The 22424-nt window shown below is 40.5% G+C and overlaps 2 protein-coding genes across 6 annotated transcripts; both read left to right on the top strand.

Moving 5' to 3' along the window:
- The first annotated feature begins 1432 nt into the window (after positions 1-1432).
- TRIM69 (tripartite motif containing 69) lies at positions 1433-14739 on the top strand. The gene is made up of 7 exons (XM_081839074.1): positions 1433-1559; positions 3788-4326; positions 6793-6888; positions 9383-9616; positions 10523-10545; positions 12044-12168; positions 13568-14739. The coding sequence occupies exons 2-7, from the start codon at positions 3835-3837 to the stop codon at positions 14110-14112; spliced, it is 1515 nt and encodes a 504-aa protein (XP_081695200.1). The 5' UTR covers positions 1433-1559; positions 3788-3834; the 3' UTR covers positions 14113-14739.
- A 139-nt stretch (positions 14740-14878) lies between these two features.
- Positions 14879-22237, top strand: TERB2 (telomere repeat binding bouquet formation protein 2). Of its 5 annotated transcripts, none has more exons than XM_081839329.1 (7): positions 14879-14999; positions 17214-17295; positions 18132-18271; positions 18541-18602; positions 18819-18892; positions 20226-20314; positions 22075-22237. In XM_081839329.1, the coding sequence occupies exons 1-7, from the start codon at positions 14984-14986 to the stop codon at positions 22218-22220; spliced, it is 609 nt and encodes a 202-aa protein (XP_081695455.1). In that variant the 5' UTR covers positions 14879-14983; the 3' UTR covers positions 22221-22237. The 5 variants fall into 5 exon arrangements, with proteins under 5 accessions (XP_081695455.1, XP_081695456.1, XP_081695454.1 ...); XM_081839330.1 differs by lacking the exon at positions 14879-14999 and adding an exon at positions 15108-15132; XM_081839328.1 differs by lacking the exon at positions 14879-14999 and adding an exon at positions 15514-15716.
- Positions 22238-22424: the final 187 nt, after the last annotated feature.

Here is a 22424-nt window from a genome sequence, read left to right as displayed (position 1 = left end):
TGTAAATCACACTGTACTCCCTTCACAAAATAGGCCTCAAATTATATCTGTATCAGAACTCAAATCCCAATGTCTCAAAATGCGTTGCATGACTTGGGGGGGGGGTCCCAGATAGCTCTTTGAGTCTGTGAAAAAGAAGATAAGTAAAAGATGCTTGTTGCCCATATGTAACAAGCTGTAACTTTTAAAAAAAATAATTAAAACAAAACTAAAAACAAACTGCAGAGCTCAGAACAAAGCAAACTGTCTCACTGCTTTCTGCTTATGATAAATACCGTAATTCTTGGCCTGTAGAAGAGGGGAGCTGACAGCAAAGGATTAACTCAGGGGTTGGCAAGGTTTACCTCGCTTGGGCCGGTTCAATCCAGTGGAGATCCCTCCGTGATTACGGGTGTGTGTGTGTGTGTGAGTGCCTGCGATTATCTGCATCTGCACAGATGTGATTTCCGGCACACACACAAACACAATTTCCGGTGCCGCGGAAGCAAGTCGCTGTGCTGTGTTGCGCCACTTTAGCCAAGCAGGCCGCTTGGTTTGGGGGTGGCTCGTGGGCCACTTGTGGCCCACGGGCCTTAGGTTGCTGACCCCTGGATTAACTCTTCTTCCAGAAGAAGGCAGGACAATCAGAAACACTTTGATCGTCCTGAAGGGGCAAATGTGGGATGGGCAATGGATGGGATTTTTACCTTTTGCAATAGGCTGAATTCCAGACACAGGTTTCTAAACACACCCCAAGCAAGAAGCTATATGCCCTTCTGAGTTGTTCATGACAGACCATTCCTTCTGTGAAAGATCACAAATCTAAAATCAGAAATGGCAGTGTTCAAAAGCAAGTAGGGGAACATGTCTACCTTCCAGGAGACACTATATGATCTAAATGTAGCCACCCTAGGACAAAGGAACATCAAAGGAAGACTGCAATGTGAAATTGCTGTGTGCTTGTGTATATATACGCCTATTACTCAGAATCATCTGATGAACTAGACTGTAGACCATGTAATGTTATACCATAATAAATGTGTTAGCCTTTAAGGTGTCATAAGACTCATTTTAACACACCATATAACCCACAAAAGCATATTCTGGGCCAACATCTACAGTTCCAGAGTGGAGAAGGAATCAAACTGATAGTAAACAACTGATTTTACCAAGTTTATAAATATGTTTTTCAAACACCTTATCACATGCAAGGCAAAAGTGGATTTTTTTCTGCATACATCAGTAATTATTGACCATGGAGAAGCATACATCAGTAATTATTGACTATGGATACCATGTGAGAGATATTTCTGGTTATACAGCATAAAGGAATTGGACAGCAACGGTGAGGAAATAATAAAAACAGGCCTGTTTTGATGGAAGTTAAGCTTTGATCTCATCTGCAGAGCCTGGTGGCTGGATCTGAGAGCAAATAATTTCACTGGAACACAGATGGAATCTTCTGGAAGAGGAAAACAGTTGGTGAGTGGCAGTTATCAGCCAGGATGGCAAAGCTGTCTAATGAGATAGGGTGGAAGAGAAACAATAGCTCCTTGAAACGCATTGTTTCTGGGAAATAGGTGAGTTGGGAATAAATCGCTTAGAAAAATGATGGCAATGGGAAGCTATTTTAATATAGAATGCCACTCTCAATCTGTCAGTAATTTTGAAAGGGAGATCCAGAGCAGGAAAGTGGTTTTGGTGTGGAAAGATAGAAGGTTGGTACTGACAAAAGCTTTATTTTCCCCAAACAACACAGAATTCCTGGCGATTCTGTGTATGTATTGAGTTAACCATACGCCTTGTGTGAAGAGGCTATATTCATCCCAGCAGCAGTAACCTTATTGCTGGCACCTGTCTTGAGAGGTAATGGAGTGTGCCTCCAGGGTGAAATCAAACCACAAGCCTGGGCAATGTGGATGGATGTCCTGGGCTGCCCAGACGATGACCTCCTTCTGGGCCCTAGAGCCCAGCCTGGTCTTGCCACAGTGCTCCTGAACCACTCGCCGAATGGCCGCCCACCCAGCGTTGGAGGGATGCACCCACCAAAGGCTGCATTGACTTGCCAGCTGGACTTCCCCCTGCGTGGGCAGGCAGGCAGGTGGCGCATCGCAGCCCCACGAACCCTCTGTGCCCCACACTTGCCTGGCAGCATTAGCGGTGACCGTTACCAGGCTCAAGGTGAACACTACACTGGTTCCCCATATGCTTCCGAGCCCCATTAAAACTGCTGTTTTTGACCTTGAAAGCTCTTTACGGCTCAGGACCCCAGTATCTTCTAGAACATCTCTCCTGATACAAACCTACCTGGACCCTTTGACCAGGCATAGGCAAACTCGGTCCTCCAGATGTTTTGGGACTACAATTCCCATCATCCATAGTTAACAAGACCAGTGGTCAGGGATGATGGGAACTGTAGTCTCAAAACATCTGGAGGGCCTTCGTGACAGACGAAGGTGATTGACTACATGGGACTGGCGGAGATGACTGGCAGAATCCGTGACCAAGGAAAAGAGACGGTGGAAGAAGATTGGAAGAAATTTAAAGTATATCTTAAGAATTGTTGTAAAATTAATGAGTGCTAAAATGTCAAGGGAAAGGAAAAAATAAAATTACAGCTGTAATTGATTAAGTAAGAGAAGAGGGTAAAAAAAGAAAATAAGTAATTAGTTAACTGAAGTGAGGGGTTGCTGAAGGAATTTTAAAACAGGGATGCAGAAAAGGGGAGGTAAGGGGAAGTCTGGGAAGTTAGGTTTATGAAAAAGAGATTTTGAAATTATACATGTTTATATGTTTTGTTTGTCTATGTTTTGTGAGCTGTTTTGTTTTTAATTTGTGTTGGAAAACTAATAAAAATTATTATAAAAAAAATAAAACATCTGGAGGGCCGAGTTTGCTTATGCCTGCCTTAGACCTTCCTCTGAGGTTCTTCTCCAGGGACCCCCTCTGAGGGAGGCTTGGATACTGGTGACAAGGAAGAGGGTCTTTTCAGTTGTGACTCCCTATTGGTGCTATGTGCCTGGTACCTTTCGTGACATCTTTTCAGCATCATTTAAAGACTTATATTTCCCCCCAGGCTTTTGATTGACTAAGACAATACGGTTTGTTATTACTATGCCCCAAAGCTTCCTGTGGCTGCTATAGGAGTTGTCTTGTTCCTTTTGCTTTAAGTCACTTGGAGTTAACTGGGTAACACATGGCAAACTAAATAATAATAATAATAATAATAATAATAATAATAATAATAATTTATTATTTATTATTTATACCCCACCCATCTGGCTGAGTTTCCCCAGCCACTCTGGGCGGCTTCCAATCAAGTGTTAAAAACAATACAGCATTAAATATTAAAAACTTCCCTAAACAGGGCTGCCTTCAGATGTCTTTTAAAGAGAAGATAGCTGCTTATTTCCTTCACATCTGAAGGGAGGGCGTTCCACAGGGTGGGCGCCACTACCCAAAAGGCCCTCTGGCTTGTTCCCTGTAACCTCACTTCTCGCAATGAGGGAACCGCCAGAAGGCCCTCGGTGCTGGATCTCAGTGTCCAGGCTGAACGATGGGGGTGGAGACGCTTCTTCAGGTATACAGGACCGAGGCTGTTTAGAGCTTTAAAGGTCAGCCCCAAGACTTTGAATTGTTCTCAGAAACGTACAAATAGCAATGATATTGCCCTTGGAGGGAAGACTACTGAAAGGTCTCACATCGAGTAGAGTTTTGCCACAATGCAGGATGTCCTCACATAACTGCCGCCCAGCCTTGGTTATTATGCTTTATGATAAGCTCATTTAACTCCTTTTTCATCTGACAGGATGGCCCTATCTTGACTGCTGCCTTAGGGCATATCTTTCTGCTATAATGTCCGCACCCGCAAGCAAAAACCCTTCAACTACCTCATTTACTACAACTGAAAAAGAAGCCCAACCTGCCGGCGCCAGTTCTTCTGAAACCTCTTGGGAGATACATGCAGATGATTTCACCAAGGAGTTATCCTGTGCTATATGTCTAGAGCTGTTTAAGGAGCCTGTCATTCTGCCCTGCGGCCATAACTTCTGCAAAAATTGTCTAGAGGCAGTATGGGGGAAAAAGGGAGTCTTCTGTCCACAATGCCACGCGAGCGTTCCAGAGCGAAAGTTCATAGCAAACAAAACACTGGAGAAAATGGCGGAAAGGATTAAGACCTTTCATGTAGGGTGCCAGCAACAGAAGTGCATAGAACACAGCGAGCCATACACCCTCTACTGGAAGCCGCAAGAAAAGCTAGCCTGCTTCAGCTGCCGAGAAACTCAACAGCCCAAAGAGCAAAGCACCCAGTTTCTCCTTATCCCAGATGCTGTCCAGATTTATACGGTAACCATCTTACCAAGGCCGGATCAAAACATGGGAAATGATCCAGCCAAACTCAAGTGGCAGTATTCAATGCTAGTCCTACTCAGAGCAGGTCCACTGGAGTTAATGGACACTACTAACTTGGATTTCTCAATTTCAGTGGGTCAACTCGGAGTAGGGCTCTGGGCTGATTTGTACTTACCTTTTTGCCCCAGGCACTGTTCTGTGCTTTAAAGCTCTGTGTCAAGTGTTTTATTTTCGCCCCAGATTTCCCAGCGAAAAACTGCGCTTTGGTGCTCAGTTGGAGCAAATGGCAATTTAGGATTTCTGCAGGTTGCCATTTGCTCTGATTCAGCTTTAATGAGCGGGTTTTTGAGGGGAAATCTCAGGAACAAAAGAAGAAGAAGAAGAGGTGCTCAACACTGAGTTTTAAAGTGGATGCGCCCCTACCTGGAAAGAGTGGAGGAAAGGTAAGTGTGGACAAGCCCTTAGCTAAATACAACCCAAGCTTTTTAAAACTATGCTGGTTTCAAAGGGAAACACCTAAGTACCTACTTATCAGGTCCATTGAAATCAAAGGTGTGTATATATGTTTTAAAGCTAGCTGGGCGTTGCTAAGGACTTAAAAGTACCTACCTGTGACACAAATTTTCATGAATGTATAGTGTTCCTCTGGGGAAATGAAGATGGGTGGTTGAGGTCCCACCAGCACCTTGCTTTGCAGCATGCTCAGCTCCCCTATAAGCATTGTTTTAAAAGTTTTTGCTTTGTTTTTTAAGGTGGAAGCGTCAGGAAATTGGGGGCCCAGCTCAAAAGATCCAGCTTTTGGGCCACCTGCTCCCTGCACCCACAACCTCCTGGCTGGTTGGATAATGTTTTAACGATGGATGGAGATGATCCTGTACAAACATTTTAAAATGTTTCCATTCAGGCCTCTAGCTCAAATAGACTTTTCTGCTAACTGGATGCAGCTTAGAGCCTTACAAAACAAACAAACAATTAGCTTTATCACACATAAGTGGCACAGATTACCGTAGTTGCTTCATGGACTGCTTTTCCCATGGTTGCATTTTGTGCAGAAGGAAAATTCCATGTACCCAGGACAGCCTATTGCCACTCATGATGATGTATCAACTGCAACTGTGGCTGCCCTGTGGAGAATAGTGTGGAGTATCACAAACACATGTTGGGTAACACCCATGTCACCCTGATGATGAGCAAAACAGCATCTGTGTCAGAAAACATATTTTTTTTTTCTATTTTAAAATATTTCTAAAAAGAATTTCTCCTCTTTTTTTTATATGTGGATGAATCTGTCAAATATGATTATTCCAGTTGCAAATTTAGTTTGCCATATATCTGCATCAGTTTGCAATGAATATTCGTCAGCATTTTAGTGCACATTTCTCCGGATACACACATTTTTTGTCTAGTATATGTATTTTTGCAACCAATTTTCTTTAATACCATGCATTTTTGTATGTTATTTTGACTAAATTTTGTGTATGCTTTCCCCATATATGCACATATTTTTACACCATTTTGGGTTGTAGAACTTTATCACAACACTTGAAGAAGTTGAGGGTTCGAGTTCCCACGTTGGGGGAAAATATTCCTGCGTTAAGGGGTTGGACTAGATGGCCCTTGTGGTCCCTTCCTATGATTCTTCCCCTCCCTGTGGTTCTAGGACTTTCTAGGACTTCAGTTCAATTTTTTCTGCGGGGGTGAATGGATGACATGTGAGTTAAAGCTGCCCTCTAGTGCATGAAAACGGGAAATGCAGGTCTTGCCCAATCCTGTGCATATATTTACAGTACTTGGAAGTTGGCTTACTTAGTATTGCGATTTAAGTGGTTTTAGTTGCAGATGGCATTACTATTACATCAAAGAATCTCAGCCATGAAGCAAAGATACTTCCTGATTGGCACAGCTCAAAAAGAACACAGATGGTGCCAACATAACAGCTTGCATTCTGCCAGTGATTTTCTAAATTTCTAGCTGTACTAAAAGTAACACTTTTCCAGATTAACTCATCTGCCAAGGAATGTCTGCCTCTCTGTCATGGACTCCTTGCATGTTGCAGAGAGTTATAGGAAGCAAATATTTACAGTATATGCCTATCCAGTGCTTTTTTTTCTGGGGGGTACACAGGGGTACACATACCTCTAAACATTTTGTGAATCTAAGTTTGGCCTCATTGAGGGTCAGGGGTACCTTTACCTTTTTATTTCAATATGAGTAGGAAAAAGAGAGTACCCCTAAACATTTTTAAAGAAAAAAAGCACTGTGCCTATCTATATAGTAATATGCTTGTGAAAGATGTGAAATACAGTGACCACCATGGAAAAGTTTCATGCAACTCTGGTAATGCGGCTAGCAAACTTAAATGGGACTGATCACCTTCCTTGGATATAGAATGACTGAATTATTTTTTTATAATTATAGAATTATTCTGTGGATTATAGAATTATTCCTATCCCCCTCCAGGAAAAACTGCTCATGATGAGAATGCAGCTGAGGTCCATCATGATGAAACTCGAGATGTTGAAAAATGCTCAGGAGGAGAAGATTTCTAGTCATAAAGTGAGTAGCATTAATTTGTGTTTAAGAATAGCAGCGGTGAAATTACTTTGTCTATACACCAGAATGTTAATGCACACGTGGGTCTCACAGATCCGATTTTTTCCTTGTAGCTTTGGTGCATGTTTGTCCACACACGAGCTCTTTCAATTGATTTCTGTTTGAATGCTTTCCCATCCACACTTGTGGGTGGTGTTTAATGAGGTGTGTTTGCATTATGAGTTTCCGACTTCTCCTTTCAGTTAACACTTCCCAACCCTCCCAGAGTTCTGGAAGCCTGAGGACCATAGTGGGCATGCCTTCATGTATTTGTTTACCTGTGCATGACCTATTTTTTATTTCTGAGGTACACGTCATCAGATATACCAGACTTGCACAAAAGAGGCAAACAATTTCAGATCCTCCGTGTCCCTATTTTAACAGGGGCATCCTTGATTTAGAGAAGCTGTCCCGGTATCTGATTTGATCATGAAATGTCCCGCTTTTCCTTAGGATGTCCCTATTTTCACTGGAGAAATGTTGGAGGGTATGGAGCTGTCTGAAGGCAATACTGTATAGGGAAGGGTTTTTTTTGTTTTGTTTTGTTTTAATGGTTAATGTTTTATTTTGTTTTATTATATGTTGAAAGCCACCTAGAGTGGCTGGGGCAACCCAGTAAGATGTATGATGTATAAATAGTAAAATGATCATTATGGAATGGGACGTACCTATTTTCATCGGAGAAATGTTGGAGGCTATGCAATTTTTAAAATGTACATGTGAGCCTAGCCACGCCAGTAGTAGGCCATTAAGGAGTGCCTCACCATTGGACATAATGGTTTGTGGAAATAGATGGGACCAACCAAGAAAAATCTCATACATGTAAAAAATGCCCCACTTGGCCATCCATCCGCAAAGTGAACTGCCGTACACCCACAATTGGGTAACACGAGATTTTATATTAGATTCCACCCCACCGCTTCACTGCTTAATCCATAGTTCAGGAAAATTCAAATTATAATTAGGGAAAGTATAGGCTGCCCCTTGGATGAGGATAACATTGTGTGAAAAACAGGCACACATGGAATGCACTGAATCCACTTTAAACTGGATAATAATAATAATAATAATAATAATAATAATAATAATAATTTATTTATACCCCACCCATCTGTCTGGGCTTCCCCAGCCACTCTGGGCGGCTTCCAAAAAATACTGTAATACATCAAACATTAAAAGCTTCCCTAAACAGGGCTGCCTTCAGATGTCTTCTAAAAGTCTGGTAGTTGTTGTTCTCTTTGACATCTGGTGGGAGGGCGTTCCACAGGGAGGGTGCCACTACTGAGAAGGCCCTCTGCCTGGTTCCCTGTAACTTGGCTTCTTGCAGTGAGGGAACCGCCATAAGGCCCTCGGTGCTGGACCTCAGTGTCCGGGTAGAATGATGGGGGTGGAGACGCTCCTTCAGGTATACTGGACCGAGGCCGTTTAGGGCTTTAAAGGTCAGCACCAGCACTTTGAACTGTGCTCGGAAACGTACTGGGAGCCAATGTAGGTCTTTCAAGACCGGTGTTATATGGTCTCGGCGGCTGCTCCCTGTCACTAGTGTTTTCCATACCTACATTAAATCAATCGAATGAAGGAAGCTAACTAACTAACTAACTAGAATGCTGTGCACATACTTCAGTTTACTCTGAACCCAATGTGCTCCCACCACTGGTTTGTGAAACCATGTACACATGCTGTTAGTCACAATCCACATCTGTTCCGTAGTTTCTTGAGAAGTTTTGTGTTTTGATGCATTTCCCCCCAAAGTAGCTTCAATCTTATTTGAACAATATCAAGACGCCTGCAACTTCTCTCCATCCAATGGTGTCAACAGACACCAGGCTACTTAGAAACACATCCAGCCATACTGAGGCACTTAACAATATGTAATGAAATTATCACCATCATCATTATTATAATTATCAATGATGTGCAAATGCCATTTGAAACCCAGTGGAGGGGAAAGGCCCCAACTATGTTTTAATCTAGCCCAAGCTAACTTAGCCCAAGCTAACTGAGCTCTGTTCAGTTCTGGTACTGAAAACAAATTCTAATATCAGGATGTACTCAGAGATACCTTGTTCTTTAATTGCACAAGGTCTGGTTGACAGATCATGTGATTTTAGTAATAAATAAATAAAATAAATTGGACACGCCTGAAGTCTGCAAACCCCTGATATAAAAGTAAGCTTGTCTGGAGTTGTAACTCGATGCACTTCGAATTTGCTCTTGATTGCCTATTATTAAAGAGGAAAAGAAAATCTAGAGAATCCCCCCCAACAATAATGTTGCTATTTTAATAATTGTGTGCTTCCAGATGGGGTCTTAATACTGCGAAAGGGTCACTGAAATATTACAAAGCAGTAATAGACAACAGTTTTCAAAAAAAGAGAAGATCTTACTTATTTATAAAAATACTTATATCAGCTACTAGAGTACCCTTTGCTTTGTCTGATAAATTATTTTTTTCCAGGAGAACAGATTGCAATTTCAGTACCACATTTCCTTGGAATTTCTAAAACTGCACCAGTTTCTTCATGGCAAGGAGAAAATGTACATCAATCAGTTGAAAGAAGAGGGTGAAATTCTCCTCCAAGAAATGGAGGCAAATCTAAACAAACTCCAAGACCAAACACAGAGCGCTAAGGATACCCTGGTCTGCATCCAGGCCCGTCTGTACCAGCAGAATTCTGCTGGCTTCCTGAAAGTAAGGAATTTGGACCTAACTGTACAGCATTGTTTGGGTTATTGTCCATGGGTTATTTCAGAGATTTCTAGCCCAGTCACTGTGTGCTTAGTATAAGGAAACAGCCCATAGTAATAAGGGATATGTTAATGAAAAAAGGGAGTTTTCCAGCTCCAGGAAATGATGCTCTGAGTTGCATTACCCTGTGTTTCCCCTTGACTGCATCACTTGAGCTCTGAAGGTCCTGACCAGGGAGATGCAAAATGTCCAGCAATTTGTGGCACAGGAAGAAGCCCTAAATTTCTATGAGCTAAAGCACAAATCGTATTTGGGCCCTCTTACATGGAGGTGAGGCAGGAAGCCAGTCAGCCAAGCTAATAGTGAGGTGAGCAGTGGCCTTGAGTGTGTGTGTGTGTGTGTGTGTGTGTGTTGTGTGCCAATTCACTACTCCACAATGCCTGCTGCCAGAAGGCTTTGATACTCAGGCCTTAATACCTATGCTAGCCTGGAGCTGATATAGCAAAGATTTAGGAGGAAATTCACGCTAGTTGGCTGGTAGGATTTAGGATGCAGCAGTTAATCTACTGCTTTCCTTCCTCCCTGTCCCCACATAGAGTTGTTTTGCCCCTTTAGTAATGGAAGCTGAAAATAGAAGAAGGGAATGTGGGATACAGCAACAATATGTTTTTATAGCCTCGCAAAGAGATTTGGTGAAAACAACTTTTTAGATCACCTTGAACATCTGTGAGAAAAGAAACACCTTCTGGAAGAGGAGACAGGCAGGCTGTGAGGGGCATCGATTAGTTTCCGGCGCAATGAACCACCTGTCCTGTTTGGGTTTGCTAGGTTCCACATATGCTGAAAGTGTGTCCCAAAGACCATTAGTAAATAACTGCTTTTTTCCCTCTCTCTCCTTTCCTCTGACAGGGAATAAAAGCTTTCATGGAAAAGTAAGTGTAAGTCTGTGAGCAAGTGTTATCGAAACAGTAAGGCAGGCTTTCTTTAATCAGTCAGGGGACAAGCCTTATTCAGGTGTGGGTACCAAATGTGAATGTGATGGGGTGGGTAGCAGGAATGAGTATACTAGCCATGACCTTGAAAGTTGGCATATATTCCAGTGGCAGGATGTTCTCCATGGGACCAGGCTATGCATTCTTGATACCTTGGTTCTTGGTATCTTGCATGGATGCTAAATAGCTAAATAGGACTAAATATTGTAAGTTTCACCATATGTAATTAAGGGCTATATTTCATCTTTCATATTACAGAAGAGTAGGGCCTGGTTCAGACATAACACTATACAGGTAACTCATAACTTACACCTATTTAACTTTTGAACATTGAGGCTTGGGTTCCAGGCACAGAAACACATAGTGGGTAGAAAGTGGGTGATTTTTTTGGGGGGGGGGGGAACCTTTGGCAATTTCCCCCACCATTGCACCTAATGTCTTTTGACTACACTCAATTTTTGCATTGTGTGCTATCTCCGGAACGTAAGCCTCACATAAGTTGAGAGTTGCCTGTAGAATAATTTAATATTACAGGAATGAGGTAGTACGAGACTTGGGCTCGTGTGCTCTTCTCTTCTGCTGGCATATGTCAGAGTGTAGGGATGGAAGAGAAATTTGATTTTGTTTGCATTTTGAGGAGAAACTACCTCAGTATTTCACATTTTATGAAACAGTTTCTGAACTGAAACACAGCTAGCCGTCAAAATTTGCACTACTCTGAATTTTTCAGTGCAGTTCTGCATCCAAATTAAACGTACATTTTAGTTAAAATAACATGCAAAATAGCATTATATTAGGGGCCATTACAGTAATTGCAAAAATATGTACATTTGTCAAAACTCCATACAAATGTGTGCTTAGTAGGAGAAATGCACCCAAAAATGCTGGCAAATTTTAAAGAACTTTTTTAGGGGGCAGGGGGATGGACAGAATATTAAATTGCTATAGAAATGTGGAGAACTGAATTTAATATTCGGAATATGAGAAACATAGTGAACTTATATTTTAATTGGTCACAAATGTATCTTAAGGCAAATTATGGCTTAATGTGAACATGAAGCATACTAGTACATGCTGCTGAAAAATTATCTTTCCATTCCTCCCTTGCTCCAACTACTGCGGCACCATTATTGTTATTGTTATTTTTATTCATTTATAGGGTCCTACTGTAGCCATTTCTGCAATGCCTCTTACAGTTTTTAATCACTGTCAACAATACTGAATATAGTAATGCATTATCTTATACAAACATGTTTTAAGTATATTTTGAACAGTGCATCCCACATTGTCATTATACTTTTGAATGCTTTGATGGCCTTTGGCTAAGCAATGAAGATTTGTTTTGATATATGAACCACTACAGTGGTTGTTTATAGAACCTTTTTTTCAGGCAGTATCGCTTCCTGCTAACTGGAATGTGAATTCATGATTTGTGCAGGATGGAACAGAAAACAGAAAATTCATCTCTGGGTGAACTGGTGATCGGAACTCTGAATGCAGGGGACTACAAAGGGCCCATACATTATGCCGTATGGAAGGAAATGAAATCCATCCTCAGCCCAGGTAAAGCTGTGTCCTGTACCACTCACTCATCTTTAAATCAAACAAAAGCTGCAGCTCTGTACACACATGGGAGTAAGCCCCACTGAACTAACTTCTGAGTAATTCTAATGCAGCAAGGCATTAGAAAATTTGGCACTGCATTGTGGTCAAAGGCAGGAAAGGCACCATAAATTTGTATAGGACCGTGCTGTAAAATGGTTTAAGAGAAAAGACAGGTAGTCACTGAGCTTCACATAAGTGTTCTAATTCCTCTTTCTCACCACAATAAGGGCTTGCAAGATCATTTGTTGTTGTCTCCTGTTAGTCCCCCCACAACACAGGAATATAATTTAAGAGAGTGCAAACATCTACCAATCAGTTTCTTCAAAACAAAGTTAACATGAACAATAATTTCTAACCTAAAAGAAGATACCGTATTTTTTGCTCTATAAGACTCACTTTTTCCCTCCTAAAAAGTAAGGGGAAACGTGTGTGCGTCTTATGAAGCGAATGCAGGCTGTGCAGCTATCCCAGAAGCCAGAATCCCCCCCCCTTCTTTTCCTCCTCCAAAAACTAGATGAGTCTTGTGGTCTGGTGCGTCTTATAGAGCGAAAAATACGGTACCTCAAAGAGGTGCTTTCAGTGTTACATCACCAGCATCTGCCTGAACTAGCAAATTCCTTTCTCTAAAAGTGTTGTGGAGTCCAGTATACATGGAACATCATTTTTTGCTGAATTAATCTCCATTTTAAATCTCTGCTTCATCACTACATATAGATGCTGAAGCAACTTTTCAGTGAATAGAGGTGAATGGAATGCTCTATTCATTCATCAACAAGTTTCTGAACCATTACACAAATATCCAACTATTTCCTTTAGCAATATTGGAGATATATAGTTACTCAATGCCTACAGTCTATAAATAGACACTAAAAGGTGCTGTAGCTGAAGATACCGCCGTTCAGCATTAGTGAGTTAAGTGGCATTTGGACTGCAAACTTTAAAATGAAAGTGGCAAAATTTAAAATGACATTATATTACTTTTTTGTTGGGACAGGGAATGCAGGTTTTCATGAATAACTTGCATATCTTTACATCTAGAAAAAAGTTTTCTCAATGTTTTTCCATGTATTTATATCTCATTTTTCTTCCACTATGGAACTTAAGACAGCCTTAACAGAATTATTAGTGGTTTCCAAACTCAACATTCACCAAACCCAGACTTGCTTAGCTTCAGCAAAGCTGTTGAATTAAGACCTTAGCTGGTGCATTAAAGAGAACATCATATATTGAGGAATCAATTTTTTTGCATAACACATTCTGACAGTCGGGTCTTATTTATTGGGTGTATTTACACTTTTACAATTGTCCTTAAATGTCTCCAATGCTACAATAGTCATGTTTTTCTTGATCCCACCAGACATTTCCTTCCTGACTCTGGACCCCAAAACCGCACATCCAAACTTGGTTCTCTCCGACAGGATGACCTGCGTGAGACATACTGACACAAAGCTAGTTTTGCCGGACGTTCCAGAGAGATTTGACTGCAGCGTTTCTGTCCTGGCGTCTGAAGGGTTCACCACTGGGAGACACTACTGGGAAGTGGAGACATGGAACAAGACCAAATGGACCTTGGGGGTTGTGAGAGAGAGCATTAACCGTAAAGGGAACTACCCACTGTCCCCCAAAGAGGGGCACTGGCTTATAAAGCTAAGGAATAAGAATGAGTTTAAAGCTATAGACATGGAATCAAAACCTCTGGCCCTCTCCAAAATTCCCTCTAGAATTGGGGTGTTCTTGGATTATGAGGGTGGTCAGGTATCCTTTTATAATGCAGACAATATGTCTCACATCTACACTTTCATGGACAATTTTGCAGAGAAACTCTACCCATACCTTTGTCCATGTCTGAACGACGCAGGACAAAACAGTGAGCCCCTGAGACTTGTTGCTTTTCACTTATAGAGCCAGGGTGAGAAGGAGCACTATGTGTAAAATAGATCTCTTTCACCCTGAGCTATTTAGATACAGACAACTCACATGATCCGGTGCTAAGATCCCATTGTCAATGAAAGGGGACAGCAGGTGCCCCTGGACTTCTTTTGGGACTTAACTCTGGCCCTATCATTGGGACCTGCTCTGGTAGCTATCCTGACCCTTCCTGTGGTCCAGCTTCAATTCTGCTACACAGCCCTGCCATGCCTGAAAAGTTAGCAGGATCCCACCTAGGTCCCTAAAAGTGGCATCGCAGTTGAGGCCTACGGCATTCTTACACTAACCACTCCTAATTGTAAACTTGTAAGGAGAGATTAATTATATTTTTTTCCCCTGAAAGGCAATAAATTAAAATTATTATTATTATTTTTTTAAAAAACCCTCTCAAGTTCACAATGTAGCACAAGTTTAGCACATGTACAAATTTGTCCACATGTATATTTATTAGAAAAATATTCAGCTTCGAAATGGCAATGAGCAGAAGCAAAGGTTAATAAGTAATAACTCTGGGATAAAACTTGTTCCCCAACAAAAATGTTTTGGTGTGTCCTTTTGTATTTGTTTGATGAAATCCAATAAAAAGAATACTCATATCAATTTCACAGTGTGCTGCTGGGCTCTTGAATAAAGTTCAAATAATAGTCTTAATAAAGGGTAAATGTTTGTGTCTGTAGACCATTATTATCTGGCTTACACAGGTTTTGCACTCATTACACTACCCTACTGCAGGGCTAGCTGGGGTTGAAGGGTGCTATTTTTAAGGAGAAAGTCACACAAAAATGCTGATCAATTTCTATAAGGATTTTTTTAAATAAAAAAACCTAAAACATTTCCTGCAAAAATGTGGAAAATTGAATGTAAGATTGGAAAAATGAGAAACTGGGGAAACTGGCAGATTCATCCATCCCTTATTGTGATAGATGTACATAACTGTCGGTGGAAAATCAAGTCCCTAATTTCACCATGACCCCATTTGTAAGATGTTTTCAAGTAGGCTTCCCGTTTTATTGCCCTTTATGCTACCAAGACGGGCACTGGCAGCCAAAATATATCAGAAATCCTCTTTCACACTATTGCAACCTGTGCCAGCAAGGCCCACCAACAGGGTAGGGGCCTAGCAATGGAGACTTTGCGCACAGGCCTTCAAACCCTAGATTTGGCCTTGTTCACGATTAATTGGTAGATTTGAATTCTGACAGGAATGCTGGAAAGTCAGTAGCATCGAAATAGCCTATATTGGGGTGGGGGAGAGACTGCCTGGGACACCCTCTGTGTGCAAAACGCCAAGAACTCTTGTGAGGAAAAATGCAATATTTTTTGTGGGTTTTCTCTCGTTTGTGTTCATTACACTGTGGAAAACGAGTGCACATATTGGTCAAATGTAGTTGTGGAAAGAGGGTGGAGACATATTCCTCCCTCCTTCGCTCTGCAGGATTTTGGTTTCACTGTATCAAAAAAAAAAGGCGGGAAAGTGGAGGCCTGTAAGGACCACCCTTTACCTCACATCAGGATGTTCAGGGGCTGCAGCGCTTGGTTTTCTCAAAGCGTCAGCCATGAGCTCCAAGGCCTTTGGGGTGAGGGGAAATCACGACACTCTGAGGAAGGAAAAGGGGAGATTTTATATCCCTCAGCCTGAGGAGAAGGTTGAGGGTGAAAGTCATACTCTGTGTTTTCACTGAGGGCAGGGAATAGGCAGGGGTGCCAAACTGAATAAAATGGTTTTTTGTGTGGGGGGGGGGCAAGAAAGCCCTGACTTGCAAAATCAATCCGATGTCACAGAGCACTCACATCATTTGAAATGACAATGCCCAAATACTTTTTGCGGGGAGGGGGAAGCTCCCTCAAATATTTTATTTTGGCTTCTATGGGAAATGGGATCGAGAGGGGTTGGTGGGAGCAGCTAGCTTTGAAGGGACGGAGAGCTCCAGCACAGCAAACATTTATCTATCTTTCTTTCTATCTATTGGTATAGAAAAAATAGGGGTGGTTGGCTTTTGCTGCCCAAGGGACTGAGTCCCCTAAGTCTATGATCGGTCAGAGATGAATCGATGGAGGCAGGAGGCCAAAAAAGCATGGCAGATCATTTTTTTTTCTTTTTTTAATAAATATTTATTGAAGTTTTTCATAACAAATAAAAATCAGAAAAAATACACCAAAAACAACAATCAAAACAGGAATCAAAGACATACAAAGTCAAAAACAACACAACATAAAAGAAAAAGAAAAAATTATTACTTGCATTTACTATTTCTATTACCATCTTTCCTGACTTCCTCACATCTCCCTTTTCTGTGTTCTCCTTTACACAATCGATTTTAGCAATTTCCTACCCTTTTTCCAATCTTGTTCAATATTGTACATTTCAACCTATTATGCATTTACTTTCCTTCTCTTTTAAACACTGTTATCGCATGTTCATTATAACTTAGTCCCTTGTATCATTTATTTAATCACCACATAATAATACTCTGGTCTTACCCCTTCTTTTCCACATCATTTTTGCATATTTCTTTTTGCCAATTTCCTAATGCCATGTTATTTTTGTATCCAAACATCATTTTAACATTCAAACATTTTACAATGTTTTTGCAGGTATTCTTTGAACTTCTTCCAATCCTCTTCCATTATTATTATTTTTTTCCCCTGTTGCAACCGAGTTATCTCCCCTCCTAGCAAGGAGGCAAGAGAGACTATACCAGTGCAAAGAATAATGTCGGCCCTGCAACCCTCAATATAAGCTATGAACCTTTTGAGTTATCTCTTCACCTTGGACTCTGTCAAGAAACGCCCTGTAAAGAAATTCCTGTAAAGATAACATAAAGGAGAAAGTATTAAGAATACCATTATGTTTCGTTATTAAGCTGCCTTAAGCCTGTTATGCTAATAACTCACCCCTTGATTCTGATTGGCTTCATTTTTAATTTGCATCTTCAAAAAAGTTTAATAAATAATTAGTAAACAACAACAGTTCAATGCAAGGGATGCATGTTTGCAAATTTCAAAACCCATATTTCAAAGAGTAAGTATATTTTGAAGAAAAAAGATTATTCCCTTGTGGCATTTTTCTGCAGTTGCTGAAGGAGGAGTGATCACAAACCAGGATGCTGCTGATTATCTGTTCAGCAGTGATGCTTCCCACCCTGACACAAAAAGGTATATTTTGTAGCTGGCTTTATAGCTCAGTTTTTATCAATACCATACATGGTCTGAAGTCTGGGCATTGTACACTAGAAGCTTCTGCTTCTACTGCTTAATTTCTGGAAGGAGAAGTGTTGGGATGTAAATCAGCTTTAAAATATCCTTCTGTATTGGAAATGCAAGAGGTATCTCACAGATATTTAATAGCTTGGGGATGGAGGATATGCATATATTGTGGATTATATTGCCTATATACCTGAGAATGGAGATGATGTAAGGCTGTGGTTCCCAAACTCTCCCGCCCCCCCACTAGCACATGAAAATTGCTGAGGCTTTTAGTGGACCACTTAATGATTTTTCTGGATTACTGTAGCAATTGTCATGTGCTGCCTGTGCTAGATGCTATATCGTTTTATGTATTTTATAGTATTACAATTTCAATTCCATTATCTTCAAACTGGAAAACTGTTAAATACAGTGTGGGAAATAAACAATGCAAATGCAATTAAAACTCAATATGAATATTTAATGTGCTGGATGCGCCGTCTCCAACCACAAATCCACATACAGGCTGCAGAACACCTGAATGAAGCTCATGGACCACAGTTTGGGAACTCCTGATCTAAGGCATTTTGCTGCCAAGGCAAAATATCCTAGCAGCACTCCCTTGTGGTGGCAAAAAAAATAGCAACAAACAAACTAATTCTATTTAAGGATGCCTCCAAATCCTCTCTACCTTGGCTGATCTTTGGAGGAATTCGTCCTGCTTGAGAGTTAATTGAAAGCTGTAATTAAAACAATTGTTTGGATGTTTCATATTCATTTCTGTAACCCCTTTCCTCTTCCTCTAGAATACACCAGAGCTTAGATTATCTAGAAGACAGAGTCACTGTTTTTCATTCTTCTTATCTTACGGCATGTGTCAACTCTGAAACAAAAAACTCAACAGCATTAGGGCACTTCCTCCTTCTACCTGCCTGCTTGCAGCAAGGTGTGTGGGCACAAGTATTTCCCCCCCATTTCAATATTAAACTTGTTATTTAAGACAGGGCTGGAAACCTTGGGCATGGGGTGTGTGGGCATGGGGTCCCTCACCAACCCAGCTGAGCACCTGCCTCAAGTGCTTTTGCCTCAAGTGCTTTTGCCTGACTAAAATGGGTCCTTGAAGTACTTCAAAGGCAAACATTGTTAGTTAAGTGATGGCCATTACATTGCATCAAATGAAAGCCTGATTCTCTTTTCCTTTTGTAATCCCGACAGAAATTAGGGGGGAAAATGGCAGCTTTATATGGGAGCAGATTTCCAACCCTCTGAAGTTGCAGGTAAGAAGAATATCGAATGTACATTACATGATTTTGATTTTAATTTAGTTATCTGTTTTGGTCTGTAACTTTTTTATTTTAGATTTTCACATACAGCATTTGTATGTACAGTATGGAATAGTACTCCAAAATGAAATAACTGAAATTTGCTGAAAGCATGAACTTGGTATGTAGTTTCCTCCTTCCTTTAGAGCTGCCATTTTTTTATATCCACAGCCCAGTCAACCTGTTGATGTAAAGTGCCACAGGGTGGAAGAAGAGACAAAGGCCAAGAGAGGGTTGGATAAAAGGTATATTTTGTATCAGATGATATTGTTGGATGTCTGTAGTTTTATGCAGTAGCTAAAATACACTGGTGGTGGCATGTGTTCAGTGATAGTGTCGATTAGCTAAAGTCAGTTCTCACAGCTAGTTCTCAATTCTTAATTTTTTACTGGAAATGTCCAATATCATTATCACTCCACCAACAGTAATTTTATCAACAATGCCCAGAGTTGTATCCAGAGTTAATCATCACTGGAATTAATTAACATGATTAACTTAAGTCTATTAATATCAGTGAGTCTACTCTAAGTTGAGCTTGGATACCCAATATGAAAGCATTAATTAGCTCCCCTCACAGAAGGGAAGTAATTTGAACCAAAGAATGTTAGTCTGCCCAAATGAGCTCCCACAGCCAGAAAAGATGTCTACACCAGGTTACTTAATGCATTTTGTTCCATTGCCTTGGCCTATTATTTTATTTATTTATTGAATTTATATACTGCCTGGAGGTCTCAGGGCAGTGCATACTAGAAGTCATACAGGGCAGTCTCTACTAGAAGTCAGTTATATTGGTTTTATTCCACTTTATCATATGATGCGTCTGGACAGGTTTTGTTTGTTGGAATAGTGCTCCTCATGAATGCAGGTTTGTTGTTTTTTGCTTTTCTGTGTCTGCAAGATGTTATTGGCATCAAAATGCCAGCTTGTATGCTCCCCCACTTCATCTTGATTTTCCCATTCTGGGGGAAATCCTGTAAGTTAAAAAAACCGTTTCTGGCAACACATTTAGAATATATCACTGGTTGTGTACACCAGTGATATCTATTGGCATGTGACTGCCCAAAATACTCATAGGAACTGCAGTTCACATCAGAGCTACAATTCAAAGCCCTCTTAACAAACCACAGTTCCCAGGATTTGTTGGGGGAAATTATGTGCTTTCAGTGTATGTTCCATATGAAGTCACAACCTGTTCACAGTAGTAAGCTCCCATATGGAAGCTCCCATGACTTCCAACCAAAGTAATTCCAGGGAATTGACAGTTCCAAGAATATTTATGAAGAGAGGATGCCTTTTAACAGTTTCAACCTGTTTGCTTCATTAATATAAATGTCTGATGAACCATAGCTGGAGTCTGGGTCTAGATAATATAAAGCAGCACAAGTTAAAATTTATGCTCTTGTAAATCTCTTTCTTCAGGGCAGTGCACAGATTCTTGTCCCTTGAGTAGCAAGCTGATGGAAAACAAAAATAATAATCTGGAATTAAAAGACTTCTCTGGTGTTATATTGATTGTTGTAAAAAACAAAAGGCTTTTGAAAGTGTAAATAATAGCAAAATTTCTGTCTGAAATTGCAGTGAAGACAATCAAATCCCAGGGACAGTAGAAACAGTGAAGATGGCATATATTCCACTACAAGATTATCCAGCAAGCAATATGGTGATAGGTAAGAACAAAGCGTAGTTTAGGATTTATCACTATTAGGATTTATCACTACAGTATTATGCACATGACCTCAGTTTTAAGGACAGCATAAAGCCAATACAATAAAACACAAAACAAAGATTAAAAGCAGCAAATTTTAATCTGATCTTCATCAATGAATGGCAAACTATATCATGCTCAGTTAGATAAATTAAAAATCTATTTAAACCCCTGGTTTCCCTAGAGACACAGGCTCTGTACACAGTACACACCATACATTTAAAGCAAATTGAAGGGACATTCTTTCTCCCAAAGAATTCTGAGAACTATGCTTAATGGCTCACAGAGCTACAATCCCCAGCACCCTCCACAAACTGCACTACAGGCATGCATCCTTAAGCGCATTTGAATAGAACTGGTGGGAGATATGGGACAGCCTGGCTTAGAGAAATGGCAGGAGACCAGAGTCCTTTGTGACAGCTACCTCTTTAGGAACTCAGGTCTCAGTTTAGTTAGGTAAAGTTCAGCATCTTGAATTGGGCCCAGGAGCAAAGGCAAAGAATTAATCTTTTTAGAATTGGTGTAATGTGGGTGGATTTTCTACTAACTGAAGCTCCCAAACCTCCTGCAAGGGCGGTCCCACATAACTCACATTGTAATAATCCAACCATTGCAATAATCCAATCATCACTCTAGCCAGATTACTGTGGTACCTCGGGTTACAGACACTTCAGGTTACAGGCTCTTCAGGTTACAGACTCCGCTAACCCAGAAATAGTACCTCAGGTTAAGAACTTTTTTTCAGGATGAGAATAGAAATTGTGCGGTGGCAGAGCAGCGGCAGCGAGAGGCCCCATTAGCTAAAGTGGTACCTCAGGTTAAGAACAGTTTCAGGTTAAGAACAGGCCTCCAGAACGAATTAAGTCCTTAACCCGAGGTACCACTATTACTGTCCAGAAGTGGTCATAGCTGGCAAGCCAGACATTTCTGGTGAAAGGCACTCCATGCCAGAGAGATAACCTCCATCTCTAGTGACAAGACTGGATCTCAGTGTACCTTTAAACTGTGAAGTGTGGGTTTAGTTAGTATGGTTCAATTCATTTCATTTCATCTGTTTTGCCAACAGTTTCTGAAAGGGCTGAAGTGAATTTCTTATTGATTTCAGATATTAAAATTGAATTGGATTTACAATCCAGAAGCAATCCTTTTCATCCAGTTTTAATAGTTTTTAAAAAGCTGCAGTCAAAATAATATTACATTTATTCATGCAAATACACACAATTTAAATTAATGATATATCTCTCTCTTCATATTTCTGTCCTTGGGTTATGACATCAGATCATAGAACTGTAGACTTGGAAGGGACCCAGCCAGATCATCTAGTCCAACCCCCTGCAATGCAGGAATATGCAGCTGTCCCATATGGGGATCAGGACAAAATGGAATATGACACTAGAGAGTTATCCCTGAATTTTCTGTCTCTCTTTGAAAATTTCATTATTTTAAGAGCAGGTGTGTGTAGGATTGGATTGTTGGGCTAGTGGAGGGCTTTTTAAAAACTCTTTCCCTGTTCCTCTGTGCTGTTTAAATCACCTTCTCTCAAGCTGCTAATTGTGTCCCATTAGTGGAAACACAAGGGTTCCCCAACAAAAAAAATTGCTTTGTAATTGAGCTACTTAAGGCCTTCCAATATTTCTTTCTGTGTTTTGCCTCATTTCTTTCTGTTTTTTAAAACAATATTGAGATTGTGAAATGTGTACCTTTTAAACCTTTACTTCACAGGTTATCCTTCTGCTAAAGAGATGAACAAATTCCTTGGAGAAATACAGGATTTCATTCCTGGCTGCTCTGATTACTTGGCATACTGGATTCCAAATGAAACAAGTATTTTCTCTGATCGGAAATCAAAATTAAAACGGAAGTTATAAGTAACATTTAACAAACACACCCTGCCTCTGAATATTCTTCCTTGTGATCCTCATTCTTAATTTTGCCAGATGTGCTTTACTCTGAATTTTCTCCTGAAAGGATTACCAATTTTACATTAGAAAGTCTTGTCCTGCACGATACTTTAGAATTTGAACAGTTAAATTCTGTAAATAATTTATAATTTCAGAACTACCAAAAAATTT

This window comes from Podarcis erhardii (genome assembly GCF_964252035.2).
Source record: "Podarcis erhardii genome assembly, chromosome: 14".
NCBI classification, from domain to species: domain Eukaryota; kingdom Metazoa; phylum Chordata; class Lepidosauria; order Squamata; family Lacertidae; genus Podarcis; species Podarcis erhardii.
The sequence above is the reverse complement of the archived record's forward strand: the minus strand, read 5'-3'. Positions and strand labels throughout refer to the sequence as shown.

Coding starts and splice junctions, on each gene's coding strand:
- TRIM69 (XM_081839074.1), top strand. CDS start 3,835: ATGTCCGCACCCGCAAGCAAAAACCCTTCAACTACCTCATTTACTACA. Junction 9,617..10,522: donor ATTCTGCTGGCTTCCTGAAA/GTAAGGAATTTG, acceptor TTCCTCTGACAG/GGAATAAAAGCTTTCATGGA. Junction 10,546..12,043: donor ATAAAAGCTTTCATGGAAAA/GTAAGTGTAAGT, acceptor TGATTTGTGCAG/GATGGAACAGAAAACAGAAA.
- TERB2 (XM_081839326.1), top strand. CDS start 15,696: ATGAGCTCCAAGGCCTTTGGGGTGAGGGGAAATCACGACACTCTGAGG. Junction 18,272..18,540: donor ACCTGCCTGCTTGCAGCAAG/GTGTGTGGGCAC, acceptor TAATCCCGACAG/AAATTAGGGGGGAAAATGGC. Junction 18,893..20,225: donor AAGAGAGGGTTGGATAAAAG/GTATATTTTGTA, acceptor CTGAAATTGCAG/TGAAGACAATCAAATCCCAG.